Source organism: Sebastes umbrosus, chromosome 8 (assembly GCF_015220745.1).
Source record: "Sebastes umbrosus isolate fSebUmb1 chromosome 8, fSebUmb1.pri, whole genome shotgun sequence".
Lineage (NCBI taxonomy): Eukaryota > Metazoa > Chordata > Actinopteri > Perciformes > Sebastidae > Sebastes > Sebastes umbrosus.
The window spans coordinates 34,924,622-34,939,542 of NC_051276.1; the positions used below are offsets into that span (position 1 = coordinate 34,924,622).

General features: G+C 37.6%; 2 protein-coding genes across 4 annotated transcripts in view; one reads left to right on the top strand and one right to left on the bottom strand.

Moving 5' to 3' along the window:
- Nucleotides 1–6,273, bottom strand: part of prdm6 (PR domain containing 6) — a 107,733-nt gene extending 101,460 nt beyond the window's left edge. For 2 of the 3 annotated variants that reach the window (XM_037777881.1, XM_037777883.1), the window contains exons 1-2: nucleotides 5,832–6,273; nucleotides 2,697–3,361 (exon numbers count right to left, since the gene is read on the bottom strand). In XM_037777881.1, coding sequence (XP_037633809.1) covers nucleotides 2,697–3,345 — 649 coding nt within the window. In that variant the 5' untranslated portion in view covers nucleotides 3,346–3,361; nucleotides 5,832–6,273. Of the gene's footprint in view, nucleotides 1–2,696; nucleotides 3,362–5,704 lie in introns of all 3 variants that reach the window. The other variant, XM_037777882.1, reaches the window with a different exon arrangement.
- LOC119492980 (actin, non-muscle 6.2-like) overlaps nucleotides 1–14,921 on the top strand; it is an 840,607-nt gene that overhangs the window by 290,526 nt on the left and 535,160 nt on the right. The window lies entirely within an intron of this gene.

The window sequence follows — 14,921 nt, forward strand, 5'->3', positions numbered from 1 at the left end:
TCTTCATCCCTCATCGGTGCTGCCGGCTCGTATCGACGCAGATTACTGCTGATGGTCCGTTTTATCACCGCGCTCATAGACACACACACAAACATGCACGTGCAAACACATATGCACGTGCACGCGCGCATACATCTACATAATGTCCCTGGTGTTTTAGGATTTGCAGCCTGAAACCAAAAAGCAGCGACAGTCACTTCATAATAAACTCTGAAGTTACCTCTTATTATAGGACATCATTACTAGAGTACTATACCAGTATTATAAGCTCTGTGACACCATTATATATATGAATATATATATATACACAACTATTATATCGGCCTGTTAACTGCGCACTACATTAAATTACAAGTTTAAAAGAACTACAGTCACATCAAAGGTCCAATATTAAAGACATATTACACATATATTATAGTAAAACAATACGTCGATAAGATGATATTATTACATCTATAATAGAGGCTGTTAAAGGCTGGACACGCTGTTTAGAGAGAGACGCGCAACACACATATTAAAGGAATCCTATTTATATTAAACATAAAGTTCAACAAAGTCTCCGTAAATGACGCGCAGCAGACACAAAATACTTCCTCAATATTATACACAATATACTAATAATAAAAGAAAATTGTGATTTCATGGTAGAAAATAAACTAAAGCTACATTATAATCTATTAAAATATGATGAAAAAACTGTTTCTTCTAATCTTTTTTTAAATAAAACGCCTGATATTAGAGTAATAATTATAATCCGTGGAGAATAAACAATATAATTATACAAAATGATTATAGGAGTGTGATCGGTGTTAAAATAAATAAAATATAGAATCGGGCAAAAGAAAGTAAGAAAAAGAAGATAATAAAAAGAAGCTGCCAAAACACCAAATTTCCACGTTTAAATAAACGTCATGCCACAGATTTTAAACAAGACAGCGGGGCGCGCGTGTGCATGCAGCGGGGTGTGTGTGTGTGCGTGTGCGTGGACAGATATTGACTGAGCGCTTTCATGCGTAAAAGACGCGCACAGACACACACACGGACTCATATCAGATATCAGAGTCATAAATGATCAATTCACGCGTTTTTATTTCTTTACTGTGTGAAGTTAAAAACTACAAATAACAGGATTCAAAATATATTTCTAATAATAATTTAAAAATAGTTTATTTTAAAAGACGGGAAAATAAAAATAAAAGTTTACTTCTGAGGATCCGTTTTTTTTTTTTTTTAAACTACCTGAACGGAAGAAAACTCTCCTGAAATAAAACTAATAATGTAAATAATCGATCGCTTTGATCGGAGTTAAAGTGATATTAATCATTAGCATGAGAGAAACAGAATAAAACCCCCCGATGCTTATTCCCATAGAGTGTGAATGGAGTCTGGTTAATATTAACTCTGAGCTGCTGTCTGACGCTCTGAACTCCAGCCAGGCTGCTGACCTTTGACCTCTGACCTCTGACCTCCAGCTCCTACTGCCCAACCCTGCAGCTGTCCAACCAACTGTAACATCCCACAAAACTAAATACATCCTTTATTATATTTACAACTGGTAGAAAAAACTACTTATTATAAATATTATAACAAATTTATTTATTTCTCACCTTCTTTATTTTTAATCGCTGATTTAAGTGAATGTTTAGCTGCAGTTCAGGCCTCGTTTTGTGTTGCTTTGATTAAATAAATAATGTTGAAATAGTATTTTTTTTTAAAGCACCATTGATGCTCGATGAAATAAAATATTTAGACATTTTTGCAAGAGAATTCAAAATGGTATAATTATTTAAATCATAATTATGAATATTATGATTATTTAATTATTATATTTAATTTAATTTAAAATATTGAATTATAATATTATGAATTAACAGCTGCGTAGCTGATAACACCACATTCCCTGCAGGAATATTATACAAATATTATAGAAAACATTTTGATTTATTTTATGATGAATCCAAAAATAATTAAAAGAGATTAATTATAGTTTAATAAACTCACTATTCAGTGTTAATATTATAGAGATATTAGAGTTACTATAAACTTTCTACTTAGTATTAGAAAAAATATTAAAGTCACGACAACACTTTAGATTAATACTAATAATTATTATTCCTCAACTTCATTATAATATAAATATATATTACCATAATTATTATATATTATAATTAAATAATAACTAATAAATGAACCATCACAGGAGCACTGTAGAGAACAATATATACAGTATATGTGGAAAAATGTCCTATATTATAATTAAATAATAATAAACAAATAAATAATAATAAATAAATAATAGATGAGATTAAAACACTACAGGGTGACGACTCACTGCAGAGAACAATATACATATTTGGAAAAATATTATATATTATAATTAAATAATTAATAAATAAATAATAAATGAGATTGAAACACCATTACATGGTGACAACACACTGCTGAGCAAAATATAAATATGTGGAAAAATATCATATATTAAATATTCTGAGAATATTTTTATATTTTGAATATAGTTTTAGCAGATAAAACAAAGTGACACAAGTTCAAAAGTCCCCGCTGAGCATCAGAGACACAATCTGAGAGCCTTTATTTAATATTATAAGAGAATTATAGCATCAACACACCTCTGATAAACTCCAGCGACAGGCCTGAGGTGTGTGTGTGTGTGTGTGTGTGTGTGTGTGTGTACGTACGGTTGTTGAGCTCTCCCGTGTGGTTGCTCAGCGGGATGATCTCCATCCTCTGCTGTCCGTACAGGTAGTAGTCCAGCTCCTCGGACGTCAGCTTGAACCTGGCCGCCGGTCCTTTGCCTCCCTCCTCTCCTCCGCTGCTCTTCACGCTGGACGACACAACGCCGACCCCCCCACAGCTCTGCTCTTTGGCCTGGTGGAGAAGCCCCGCCGCTGGGTTGTGACCCTGCTGGTTCTCTGGGGGCACCACCACCATCAGGTCTCCTCCTGGTCCTCCTCCTGGTCCTCCTCCTGGTCCACACACCGGGGCCAACGCCTGCCCGAAGAGTGCGATCTGCTGTTGGAGGGGAAGCTGGGAGATCCCTGCCGAGGTGGAGATGGAGATGGAGGAGGACGGGGTGAGAGCCGCTGAAGAAGAAGAGGACGTAGAAGAGGAAGAGGAGGTGCAGTGTGTGGAGGCCAGGAGGTGGCTGTGCAGGCGTGACGGGCGCAGGCCGTCCATGGGGATGGAGAGGCGGTCAGCTGGAGACGGCGGCGGCGGGGCCAGAGGAGCCTTCAGCTGCGCCTGAGGGAAGAGCTGCTGCCAGTGCTGCAGGTAGGACGGGTCCACCTTTAGGAAGGCCGAGCCGCTTGGGTCGCCCGGCTTCAGCATGGCTGCCCGCCGGCGGCTAGAGGGGGGGGGATCAGAGAGGACGAGGTGTCAATCAGCAGCAGCAGAGGTCACGGCAGGATGTTAAACACGAGACGCACAACTGTGTCACATCGACTATAAACACACGCAGGAAATCTACAATCTAGTCTGTTTCACTACTTTAGGAGACACTCTAACGGGTCACATTAATCACCGTATTTCCACATTAAAAATCACTTTTCAGGCTTTTAACGGAGACATAAAACAAACACACATCAAAGTGTGTGTTGCATTACATTTACTCTGAAGGTGAGAAGCTGATTTCAGCCTCATCACTCAAATAAACTCTCATTTTTTCAGCATTTATCTGAGTCAGATCGCTCCAGATCTCCACCTGATTTACAGGTTTTTACTTTCGGTTCACACTCAAGGTGTTAATACAGAAAAAGGCACAACATCAGTCTTTTTAATGTTTGTGTTAAATTAAAAATAAAACATGAACACACGAGAAGTTTAACCTTCACATTACATCCACATTTTCCTGAGTCTGTTTCTTCTTCAATTTTTCAATTTTAGTTTATTTGGTGGATCATTAAAATATCTAAATACATGTGTAACTGTTAACTGCATTAAAAATAACTTTTAGGTGTCAAATCAAATCCAAACTAAAGCTTCAAACGAAGCACATGCAGTGTTTAAATCATCTTATTTAAAGTGATGCTTTGGTTTTTAATCCTAATTATTAATTTCTCCTTCATCTTGATTGAATTTTAAGCATTTAGCTTAAAGTCTGATTCCACATGGCTTCCCTCGTCACTCACATTGTCTTTGTATTAAAGCTTAAAACTGAGTGCATGAAGATAAAATGAGACTTCCTACTTTAAAGTTAAACACGTGGTGATAATTAAATAAGAGAATCAGAAGTTAACAGTAAATTACAGAAGATCTTGATGAGTTTGTTTCAGCCTGACACACTTTCAGTCTGCAGGATTTCACTAAAACACAGATTTTATTCTGCAGACTGAAAGTTGAACTCTCTGTGTGTGTTTCTGCTTAAAATAAATATTCAGATAGTTTGGAGATTAATTAAAACACATATTTGAGTTTCAGAAGTACAGACTGATTGTTTTGCACACCGGCAATATTTGCACGATCTGTTTATATCATGTTTATTTTTGTTTATATTTTGTTTATAGCTTATTTTGTATATTGGTAGAAATTAATTTGTTTTATTCTTATTTTATTCTAACATTTGTATTTATTCTTTTGTTATTATACTGTTTAACTTGCACCAACAGAACCAAAGCTAATTCCTAGTGTATTGCTCTTACACCTGGCAATAAACACGATTCTGATTCAGACAGGTTGTTTCTGTTCTCTTCAGCGTCTCTGTTTCAACTCGTAAAAATTAATAAATAAATTATTTTTTTAAAAGCTGTAAAAATATGGTACATTTTAAATGATTTAAGGCATCAGAGTCACCAACACAACCAGAGATCTTCTTCCTTTCCCAACCTCGTCATCTTATAACTGACCCTTGCACGAGTTTAAAGTCTCTTTACTCTATTTTACTATAAAGATGAGCAGTAAAGTGGATTTTTGTGAATAAAAACTGCGTCTAAACGCCATTTCAAACTGTCATTCCAGGTGATGAGTTAGTTCAGTCTGACACGCTTTCAGTCTGCAGGATTTCACAGATTTTATTCTGCAGACTGAAAGTTGAACTCTCTGTGTGTTTCTGCTTCAAATAAATATTGAGATAGTTTGGAGATTAGCTAAAACACATATTTGAGTTTCAGAAGTACAGACTGATTGTTTGCACACCTAGTCAGCATCACTGTTTCAACTCTCTACTTGTAAAAATTAATAAATAAATCCACATTATTTCTTTAAAAGCTGTAAAAATATGGTACATTTTAAATGATTTAAAGCATCAGTCACCAACACAACCAGAGATCTTGTTCCTTTTCCAACCTCATCATCTTATAACTGAGACTTGCACGAGTTTAAAGTATTTTTACTCTATTTTACTACTAAAGATGAGCAGTATTTTTTTTTTTTTTGTTCTTCTTCTTTGAGGTATTTATTTATTTTGTCTTATTTTTATTTTATTAGTTTTCTTTGTTAGATAAGTGAAATACATGAAATGTCATGATTTACTCTTTCTTTGAAATTCTGACTAAACATTTCATTGTATAATTTAATTATTAATATTGTTAGTCTGTCTGTATGTGTATATATGTATGTCTATATGTAAAAATTCATTACAAATATTGTTTAAAAAAAAAAAAAGATGAGCAGTAAAGTGGATTTTTTTGAATAAAATACAATTTGTGAGACATAAAATGTGTCTAAAGTGTAGAGCCAATAAAGCACTGACTTCAGCCCGGTTGACCCTGCTGCTCTGCTCCGCTGGCTCCGTGTCGGATGGATGTTTTTAGCGGATTTTACGCACAGCCAAGCGCACCAACAAAACCACCAAATAACAGCAATAAGCGCACACTCACACGCACACTTTGGGTTAGTTTACGATGTAAACCAGGCGGGGAGCAAAAAGTTTCCTCATCAGAATGAATAAATAAACAGGTCCGGGTTGTAATAAGTCCAGGTCAGATCGGCGGTGCAGCGTGGTGTCTCGTGGCCGAGCAGAGGCAGCGGTGCAGCGGGGAGAGACGCGGAGACGCTCCGCTGAGTTCCTCCAGGAGGAGTTTACAGGATGCTTCTTTTCTTTTTTTTTTTTAAATGCAAAAGTTGGAGCTCAGGAGAGGCTTTCTGCTGTCAGAGTGTGTGCGGCTCCTGTGCGCTGATTTCCGGACAGCGGTGGAAGGTTTGTCCCGGTGAACCATGGAGGATGAGCCGGGACAGGTCGCTGCGTCCTGCGCGTCTCCGGAGCCAAAACTAGAGAGGCTGCTGCTCTCTCTCTCTCTCTCTCTCTCTCTCTCTCTCTCTCTCTCTCTCTCTCTCCTCTCTCTCTCTCTCTCTCTTCCATTCACTCACCCTCTCTCCCCTCCTCCCTTATCTCCTACAGTCTCCCCCCTCCTCTAATTCACACGTATTATTTCTCTCTCAGTCTGTTTCTCCACTCTTAGACACTTTCTTTTCTTTTTCTCCATCCACATCTTCAAAACTCTCTGTATTGTATTATTTACAGTTTTTTGCATTTCATTATCATTTAAAAAGTACATAGTGTTATGCAATCAAAACTGTTTGACATGCAGTAGAAGGTCAGTTAGTGATGTAATGGAATGGACTTTGATCTATATGGACTCAATGATGTGTGTTTGGCCCTGTTGTGCTCCTCTAGTCGTCCTGCTATAGAACAATGTGGGCTTGTCCCTTTAAGTATGGTTAATGTTAGTTAGGCTACAGTGGAGCAGGATGGGGAGCAACAATTCTTCTGACCACACAGATCACAGAGATCACAGATTCAGTTATTTTCCAGAGGATTTGGTCCGTTTCTGATAGTCCAATTTTCGTGGAATAAACTTTTCACTCACTATACGAGCCTCATCTCTGAAGCTGACCAGGGAGTGTCTGCAGAAGGCAAAAGGTGGAAGTTGGACATGGTAGTCTACGTGAGTCAGAAACCTTTACATCCTGCTAGAAGTGGCGAGGACGGTTTAGAGCAAGCTGCCGCTACACTCTCTCTTTTCTTTCTGTTTTCCCTCTCTGGCTTTTCTGCCTCTTTTTTCTCCAGATTCAGTTCAGTTCAACTGAAATTATCTTTATTGACACAAAAATGTTCATACAGTCAGAGCAACGTAGGCTCCTGTACATGTTAGTGTTTGATCCATCCATCCTCTGAATGCTCTAGGTCTCTAGTTTGATCCATCCATCCTCTGAATGCTCTAGGTCTCTAGCCTGATCCATCCATCCTCTGAATGCTCTAGGTCTCTAGTCTGATCCATCCATCCTCTGAATGCTCTAGGTCTCTAGTTTGATCCATCCATCCTCTGAATGCTCTAGGTCTCTAGTTTGATCCATCCATCCTCTGAATGCTCTAGGTCTCTAGTCTGATCCATCCATCCTCTGAATGCTCTAGGTCTCTAGCCTGATCCATCCATCCTCTGAATGCTCTAGGTCTCTAGTCTGATCCATCCATCCTCTGAATGCTCTAGGTCTCTAGTGTGATCTATCCATCCTCTGAATGCTCTAGGTCTCTAGTTTGATCCATCCATCCTCTGAATGCTCTAGGCCTCTAGTTTGATCCATCCATCCTCTGAATGCTCTAGGTCTCTAGTTTGATCCATCCATCCTCTGAATGCTCTAGGTCTCTAGTTTGTGGCTGTAAAGTTTCATGAGGCTGTGATTATCCTAGAGGTCACCACAGATCATTTTATACAGGGAGGTAAAGGGGAGACTCGTGGGTACCCATAAACCCATTTATATTCACATATCTGGAGGTCAGAGGTCAAGGGACCCTTTTGAAAATGGACATGACAGTTTTTCCTCAACAACATTTAGCGTAAGTTAGTAGCGTTATTTATCTTCTGAAAGACAGTAAATCTGGTCTAAAACGTCCCATAAGAAGGTTTTCTGGTTATGGTTTAGTCCGGTTTAGGTCAGTCAGGATGTAAACGGCATCGAACTCTGACATTTTATTTGTCCAATAAAACACCCGAGCTCCCTTCTTCCTAATGCTCCGATCATGTTACATGATATCTTCCTCTTTCGGTAAATTAACTGAATTTCATAAAGCAATTTATACATTTTTGCCTCTCATTCACACGCCGATGGCAGCACCATGCAAGGTGCTGGTCTGACCATCGGGAGCTGTTTGGGGTTCCTGCTGCCCAGAGACGCTTCAACATGTGGACAGGAGGAGCTGGGGATCGAACCATCAACCCGGCGATCAGTGGACAACCCGCTCTACCTCTCCAACGTGTTCTCATACAACGGTTCGTATGACATCTTACATAAAGTTATTCCTCATTTTTCTTGTGTTTTCCTACGAATGTCCAGCAACACGGGTCAATTTCTGCTCGTTTTATGCACACGGTCTTTTCAAAATAAAGTTACGTCTTCACAAGAAACTACTTAGTTAGGTTTAGACAACAAAACTAAAGAAAATATGGTGGTTTGGGTTAAAATAACTCTAGAAGTGTAGAGTTATTTAAGTACGGAAGTTACATCACAAATAAATCAAGGTTGACTTCTGGTTTCACACGGGACACTACCAGCGGTCTCCTGGGAGAAAGTCCCATCCATCGAGTTTGTCACTCTTCATGCTACGTCACTTGATTTCCTCCTTTTCTCCTGTCACTAACCTCACTAAAAACACATCACAAATGTCACAACACTAACACTAACACTAACGTAACTTCATAATAACTCAACACCATACTTGCCGGCTTTGAAACCTCTAAAATAGAGAGGATTTAGAAACTATAGCGTAATCCAAAAATGAGAGTTTCAGAGACTTTACTGCATTCTGGTGACTTTTAAAGAATGAAAATAACAAAATAATTGATTACTTTTAATTTTACTTTTAATTCTCAGTAAAGAAAACTGAATAATTCGCCCCTCTGACGTGAACTAGTGTGATTCTCTGGCATAAACTGATATTAGTTCTCTCCATTTCTCTCTCCTTCTCTCACTCACTGAAGGTCCTTACAGACACAACGCAGCAACGCCACCACTGTTGCTCTGAAACACATTATTTCAAACGGCTTGCACCTCGAGCAAAGCCCAACTTTGGGCGCTGTAGGCGGTGATGTGCGGCGAGCGCAGCTCCAACCACGTTGTGTCGCGAGCACCTCTTTCACCGAGTAAACGATATTCGGTGTAGCTGTATTGTCGTCCGGGTGGAAACAGTAGAGCTTCTATACATGCTGTACTTTAACGATACTCCTCTTAGAGGATTCAAGAGATCCATCTCAGAATCTCAAAACCTTCATGATGCTAAATTGCGAAGCTTTTGGTGTTTGCGTGAAACGGCGTTATGGTGGCGGCGGCGGCGGCGGCACGGCGGATTTTGAGGTTTTTACAGGAAACAGGAAGTTGTTGTTGTAAATTGACTATACATCGTCTAATCAGCCCCAAACTTGACATGTTGTATAAGAGTCTTTAGCTCCAGGGACGCAAAGGGCGAGGGCCCGTTCAACGCTTTAATTCTTCTTCTTATTATTATTACTGGTGTGGTTGGTGGTCGTCCTGCTGTCAGCTCACCTCAGCGGCTTTATCAACCTCTCTCTGCAACTCAGTGTGTGTGTGTGTGTGTGTGTGTGTGTGTGCAGATAAGACAGATTACAGCCGAGCCTCATTGTGTTTCTGGTTCTGACTTGTTATCCACGACCCCAAGCTTTCCCACCCGTCTGCTGCTCACACACACACACACACACACACACACACACACACACACACACACACACACACACACACACATACAGTACATGTGTGTACATCAGTCATTGTGAGCTGCTGTGGATAAGAACATCAGCTAAACGCCTGAAAACCTAAATGTGTGTGTGTGTATGTGTGTGTGTGTGAGTGTGTGTGTGTTGTTATGACTGGCGTCGCCCTGACAGGCCTCATTTGTCATCCCCGGGACCTCTGCTGGATGCTGGATTGATAACGAACAAAAACACAAACATAAGCGTCTGAAAATGAACTCTTGTCGGCTTAAAGAGACTTTTTTCAGCGCGGAGGAATGTGGAGCGACAACAGGCCGTCTGATTGGCCGGAGCGCCGGTCTCAGGGTCCACGGCAGCCAATGGGGAATTCATAGGGGTTGGGGGTTCGAACCCCGCCCCCCCCTCCCGGTACAGTAGGTAATCTAAACATGACCTTGTTTTGTTTCCACCTAGATGTTAGTTTATGTTGGAGATTTTTTGAAGGTATTGTAATAGAAATGTAAACTTATTTACAACGTTAGTGTCAAAAAATTACCTTTTTCATGAGTTGTAGGAAAGTAGTGGAAGAACAGAGTTTTTAGCATTAAAGGAAGTTGAATGAGATCTCAGTCCAGAATCAGCCATTAGTAATCACAATAACTCACTTCTAATCACTTTAAACTGCATTTAAAGGAATATTTCTGCATGACTGTATTTATATGTGGTGGGGAAATATTATAGAAGAATCTTTATTTTAATTAACCACTAATAAAGGCTTTAACTCCTACTGTTTGTCAGCTGTTGAGAACAACCCTTTCAACCCCCAAAATATTGTTTTTTGTCTTCTTTAATGACTTTATATTAATGTTATGAAAAACAAGGTGGTTGCATTTTGTATTAATATATGAATTGGGTGTTCTGTAGAATTTTATTAGGGCTGTCAAATGATTCAAATAGTTAATTGTGATTAATCGCACATTTTTTATCTGTTCTAAATGTCCCTTAAAGGGAGATTTGTAGAGTATTTAATCCTCTTATCAACATGGGAGTGGACAAATATGCTTCTTTATGCATTAATGTATGTATATATTTATTATTGTACATCAATTAACAACACAAAAACAATGACAGATATTGTCCAGAAACCCTCACAGGTACTGCATTTACATTCACACATCTGGAGGTCAGAGGTCAAGGGACCTTGCGTTAATGCGTTAAAGAACTTAGTGGCGTTAAAACAAAATTGCGTCAACTTTGACAGCCCTTAAAAAAATACATTGAAGTTACTACTTTAGGAATAATTTCAGTTTTTTTTTATGTTTATTTGGATCCAGATTGTAACATAGTACATATAATGTTCCTACATGCACTGATCAGAGAAATTTAAAATAAAATGTTTAATATTTGCTAAAAAAAAATCTGATATTTGGTTGAAGTCAAATAAAATGAGATAGTAATGTGAAGATAAAAGTTATATTAAACTGGTTATTAAAATGATATTACATGCATTTATAGGCTATTTTATATATATATATATATATATATAATATTATATTAATATAATGTATTATATTATATATTTAAAAAATATATATATATTTTTAAATACATCTACAGAGCTTTTAGAAAGATGAGAATAAATGTATTTCTTTTCCTGAAGAAAAAAAATATTATAATTTTTAATTAATCATTTAAAAAATGTTGGCGGGTCCAAAATGAATGTTTAGTTTATCTCTGTGGAAGATATCTGACGTTATAACAAGGCTTGTGAGCCAATAATAAAACCACGTTGGTATCTCTGGGTCGTCAGTTAGTGTGGAAAAAAAAACGGATAAATGTCTGAGATTGACGGTAAATGTCTGGCAACGACTTGTTGTGAAGTAAATACAATGATCGGGGGACAGAGAATGAGACATCTAGAGGCTGAATGTTATCAATGTTATCAATAGCACCTCTTATTATTTAGAGGTTGAATCAGCGTAACGTCTCATAAATCCACAGCTTTGGTGAGTTGGTTTTATCGTTTTAACTGATATAAATGTTGAGCTGTTTATTGCTGTTATTTTTTAATGTATGGGCCTACGTGTTCTAAATGTACATAAACTGTTATTTTTCCCCTTCATCTTCATCATCATCATCATTAGTCTATAATTACACCTCTTCTCCGCGTCGCGGCCGTCGGAGACAGAAAGCAGAGGAAAAAGGGATTCAGGGAGAAAGCAGAGCGAGAGGAGAATTAGGTGTTTTCATCTAATGATTAATGGCTCTCTAAAGCAAAGCACATCGGAGGAGCCGGCCGATCGATAAATTAACTGCCCAAATTCATCATTTTCTACAACAAAAGCTAATTATTTAGACGGCTGCAGGAAAAGAAAAAACACAATATTAACAAGAGTTCATTTAGCAAAGCGCTGAATTCCTGCATGTGAGAGCGCTGCAGAGAGCATGAACACGGAGGGATTTAATCTGAGGTTATAGTCCTTCAAGTCTAAACTGAGATTATAAACCTTCAACATTTAGGTTTAAACTGAGATTATACTTCAACATTTAGGTTTAATCTGAGATTATACCTCTTCAACATTTAGGTTTAAACTGAGATTATACTTCAACATTTAGGTTTAATCTGAGATTATACCTCTTCAACATTTAGGTTTAAACTGAGATTACACTCCTTCAACATTTAGGTTTAATCTGAGATTACACTCCTTCAACATTTAGGTTTAAACTGATTAAGACGGGAGTAAAGGAGGAAGTCAGGTGACGTAGAATAAAGAGCGACAAAGTCTACGTTGGGAGAAGTCAGGGAGGTGGATGGATGGGTCAAACAAACACAGGACTTTCACCCAGGAGACCGCTGCTTGTGTCCCGTTTGAAACCAAGTTATGGTGTGTGAAACTGAACTATTTTAACTCACGTAACGTAACGTAACGTAACGTAACGTAACGTAACGTAACGTAACGTAACGTAACGTAATGTAACATAAGGTAACGTAACATAACGTAATATAACGTAATGTAACGTAACGTAACATAATGTAATGTAACATAAGGTAATGTAACGTAATGTAATATAACGTAACGTAACGTAACGTAACGTCACGTCACGTCACGTCACGTCACGTCACATCACGTCACGTCACGTCACGTCACGTCACGTCACATCACGTCACGTCACGTCACGTCACGTCATGTAACGTAACGTAACTGTTAACCACGAGTTGAAGTCTATCAGACTACCCTGCACGTTGAAAAATGACGCTAAAAGGGGTCCTGACTAAGCGTCCATATGTGACGAGTTGCATCTCTCTGTGGTTGATTATCTAATAAAAGTCATAAAATACTTCAACAATGTTTATATATATATATATATATATATATTTATATATATATATATATATATATATATATATATATATGAATATATTTGAGATTTAAACGGTCATAAACCGCTGATGGAGCCTTTAAGGGACGATTAAGGTTTGAATCCACTTAATGAGGCCGTGTTGGTTTAAATCCATGAGGGTTCGTTAGCACACAACTGAAGGTAATTCAATTAAAACCTTAGCATGTCCCGTGTTCATTTAGACACATACATGTACACACAGCCCCCTGTAACCTTGCTGTATATATATCTATATATATATATGTGTGTATAAATATAAAGGTGTAAAGCAGTGTCACTTTCATTTACATAGCAGCATGTTGTTAAGGTCCCGCTTTGACATTCAATTAAAACGTTTACATTTCTGCTTAATTAATTCGCCGCATGGCGGGAAGAAAAGACGAATGGACGGGCCTCGCTGACAGGAGGCCGATAACCGCGTGTGTGTGTGTGTGTGTGTGTGTGTGTGTTAAGGTCACGGCAGGCTGACTATTATAATTCATCTCTATAGACGTGTATTCAGCCGGGACTTATATTCTCTTTTTCAGCTTTATTTCCTGCAGCTGAAGCCGAGCGGAGCTTCACGAGGTTTTAAAGCTGAAACAGGACTTCATTATCCCCTTTATTAAAAATGTTAGTTTTAAATCATAAACACCATAAACTAACTAACATTATCCCCTCCGTTTATGTTTTTTATGGTATAAAACTAACTAACATTATCCCCTCCGTTTATGTTTTTTATGGTATAAAACTAACTAACATTATCCCCTCCGTTTATGTTTTTTATGGTATAAAACTAACTAACATTATCCCCTCCGTTTATGTTTTTTATGGTATAAAACTAACTAACATTATCCCCTCCATTTATGTTTTTTATGGTATAAAACTAACTAACATTATCCCCTCCGTTTATGGTGTTTATGGTTTAAAACGTACTGCTGCAGCTCGTTATTGATCTCTGAATGCTGCAAAATCAGGAGGATAAAACTTAAAACACACAGAGCTGCAGGAACATTTTTCCCTGTTTCTTTTTTACATTTTCTATTAAATAAAGATTATTTGATGCATTTATTTATGTACATGTGCATGCAGCAAATATGGGTACTGATTTTAAAATTATTATAACTTTATTTATTATTATTATTATTGAGTGGGTTTTATTTTCCATCTTATGTTATGCATTCTATATATTCTATTTGATCGTATTGTTATCAAGTGTGTTTTATTTTCCATCTTATTTCCTCTATTTTTATGTTTACTCTATGTCTATTTTTAAAGCCCTTAGTGCTGCATTTGTAATATGAAAGGTGCTAAATAATTTAAGTTTATTATCCTTATTATTATTATTTATACATTAAATCTATAACCTTCATATTTTAAGATTTGTTAAGGCTCTCACAATATCAGATTTTCACTATACGATTGTTGTGGCCTAAAGAATTCAAGGTAACAATATTATCGCGATATCTATAGAAAATCAGTTAAATTCATCTTTAAATTAGTTTATTGTGCATTTTGTCAACACTGAACATGTCGGGAGATGGAGAGAGTCTGTAACTGTGATTTAAGAGGCGCTGGATTATTTATTATATGTGTGTATTATTAACATTATATCAATATTTCATTTTTAAATATTACTGTAATCCTCAATATCGATACACGGAGACACCCCTAGTACGAGTGTATGACGTAATGTGACTTTAACCGCCTTAAAACAGCATTCTTCATGTTGGCAAATACATTTATAACACTAAATAATGAATGTAATTTCTTCATCTATCCTTGTCTCCTCCCCTCCCTCTCTTCCTCCCTTCCTTGTCTCCTTTCCTCCTCTCCTCTATCCTTGTCTCCTCTCCTCCCCTCTTCCTCTCTCTTCCTCTCCTC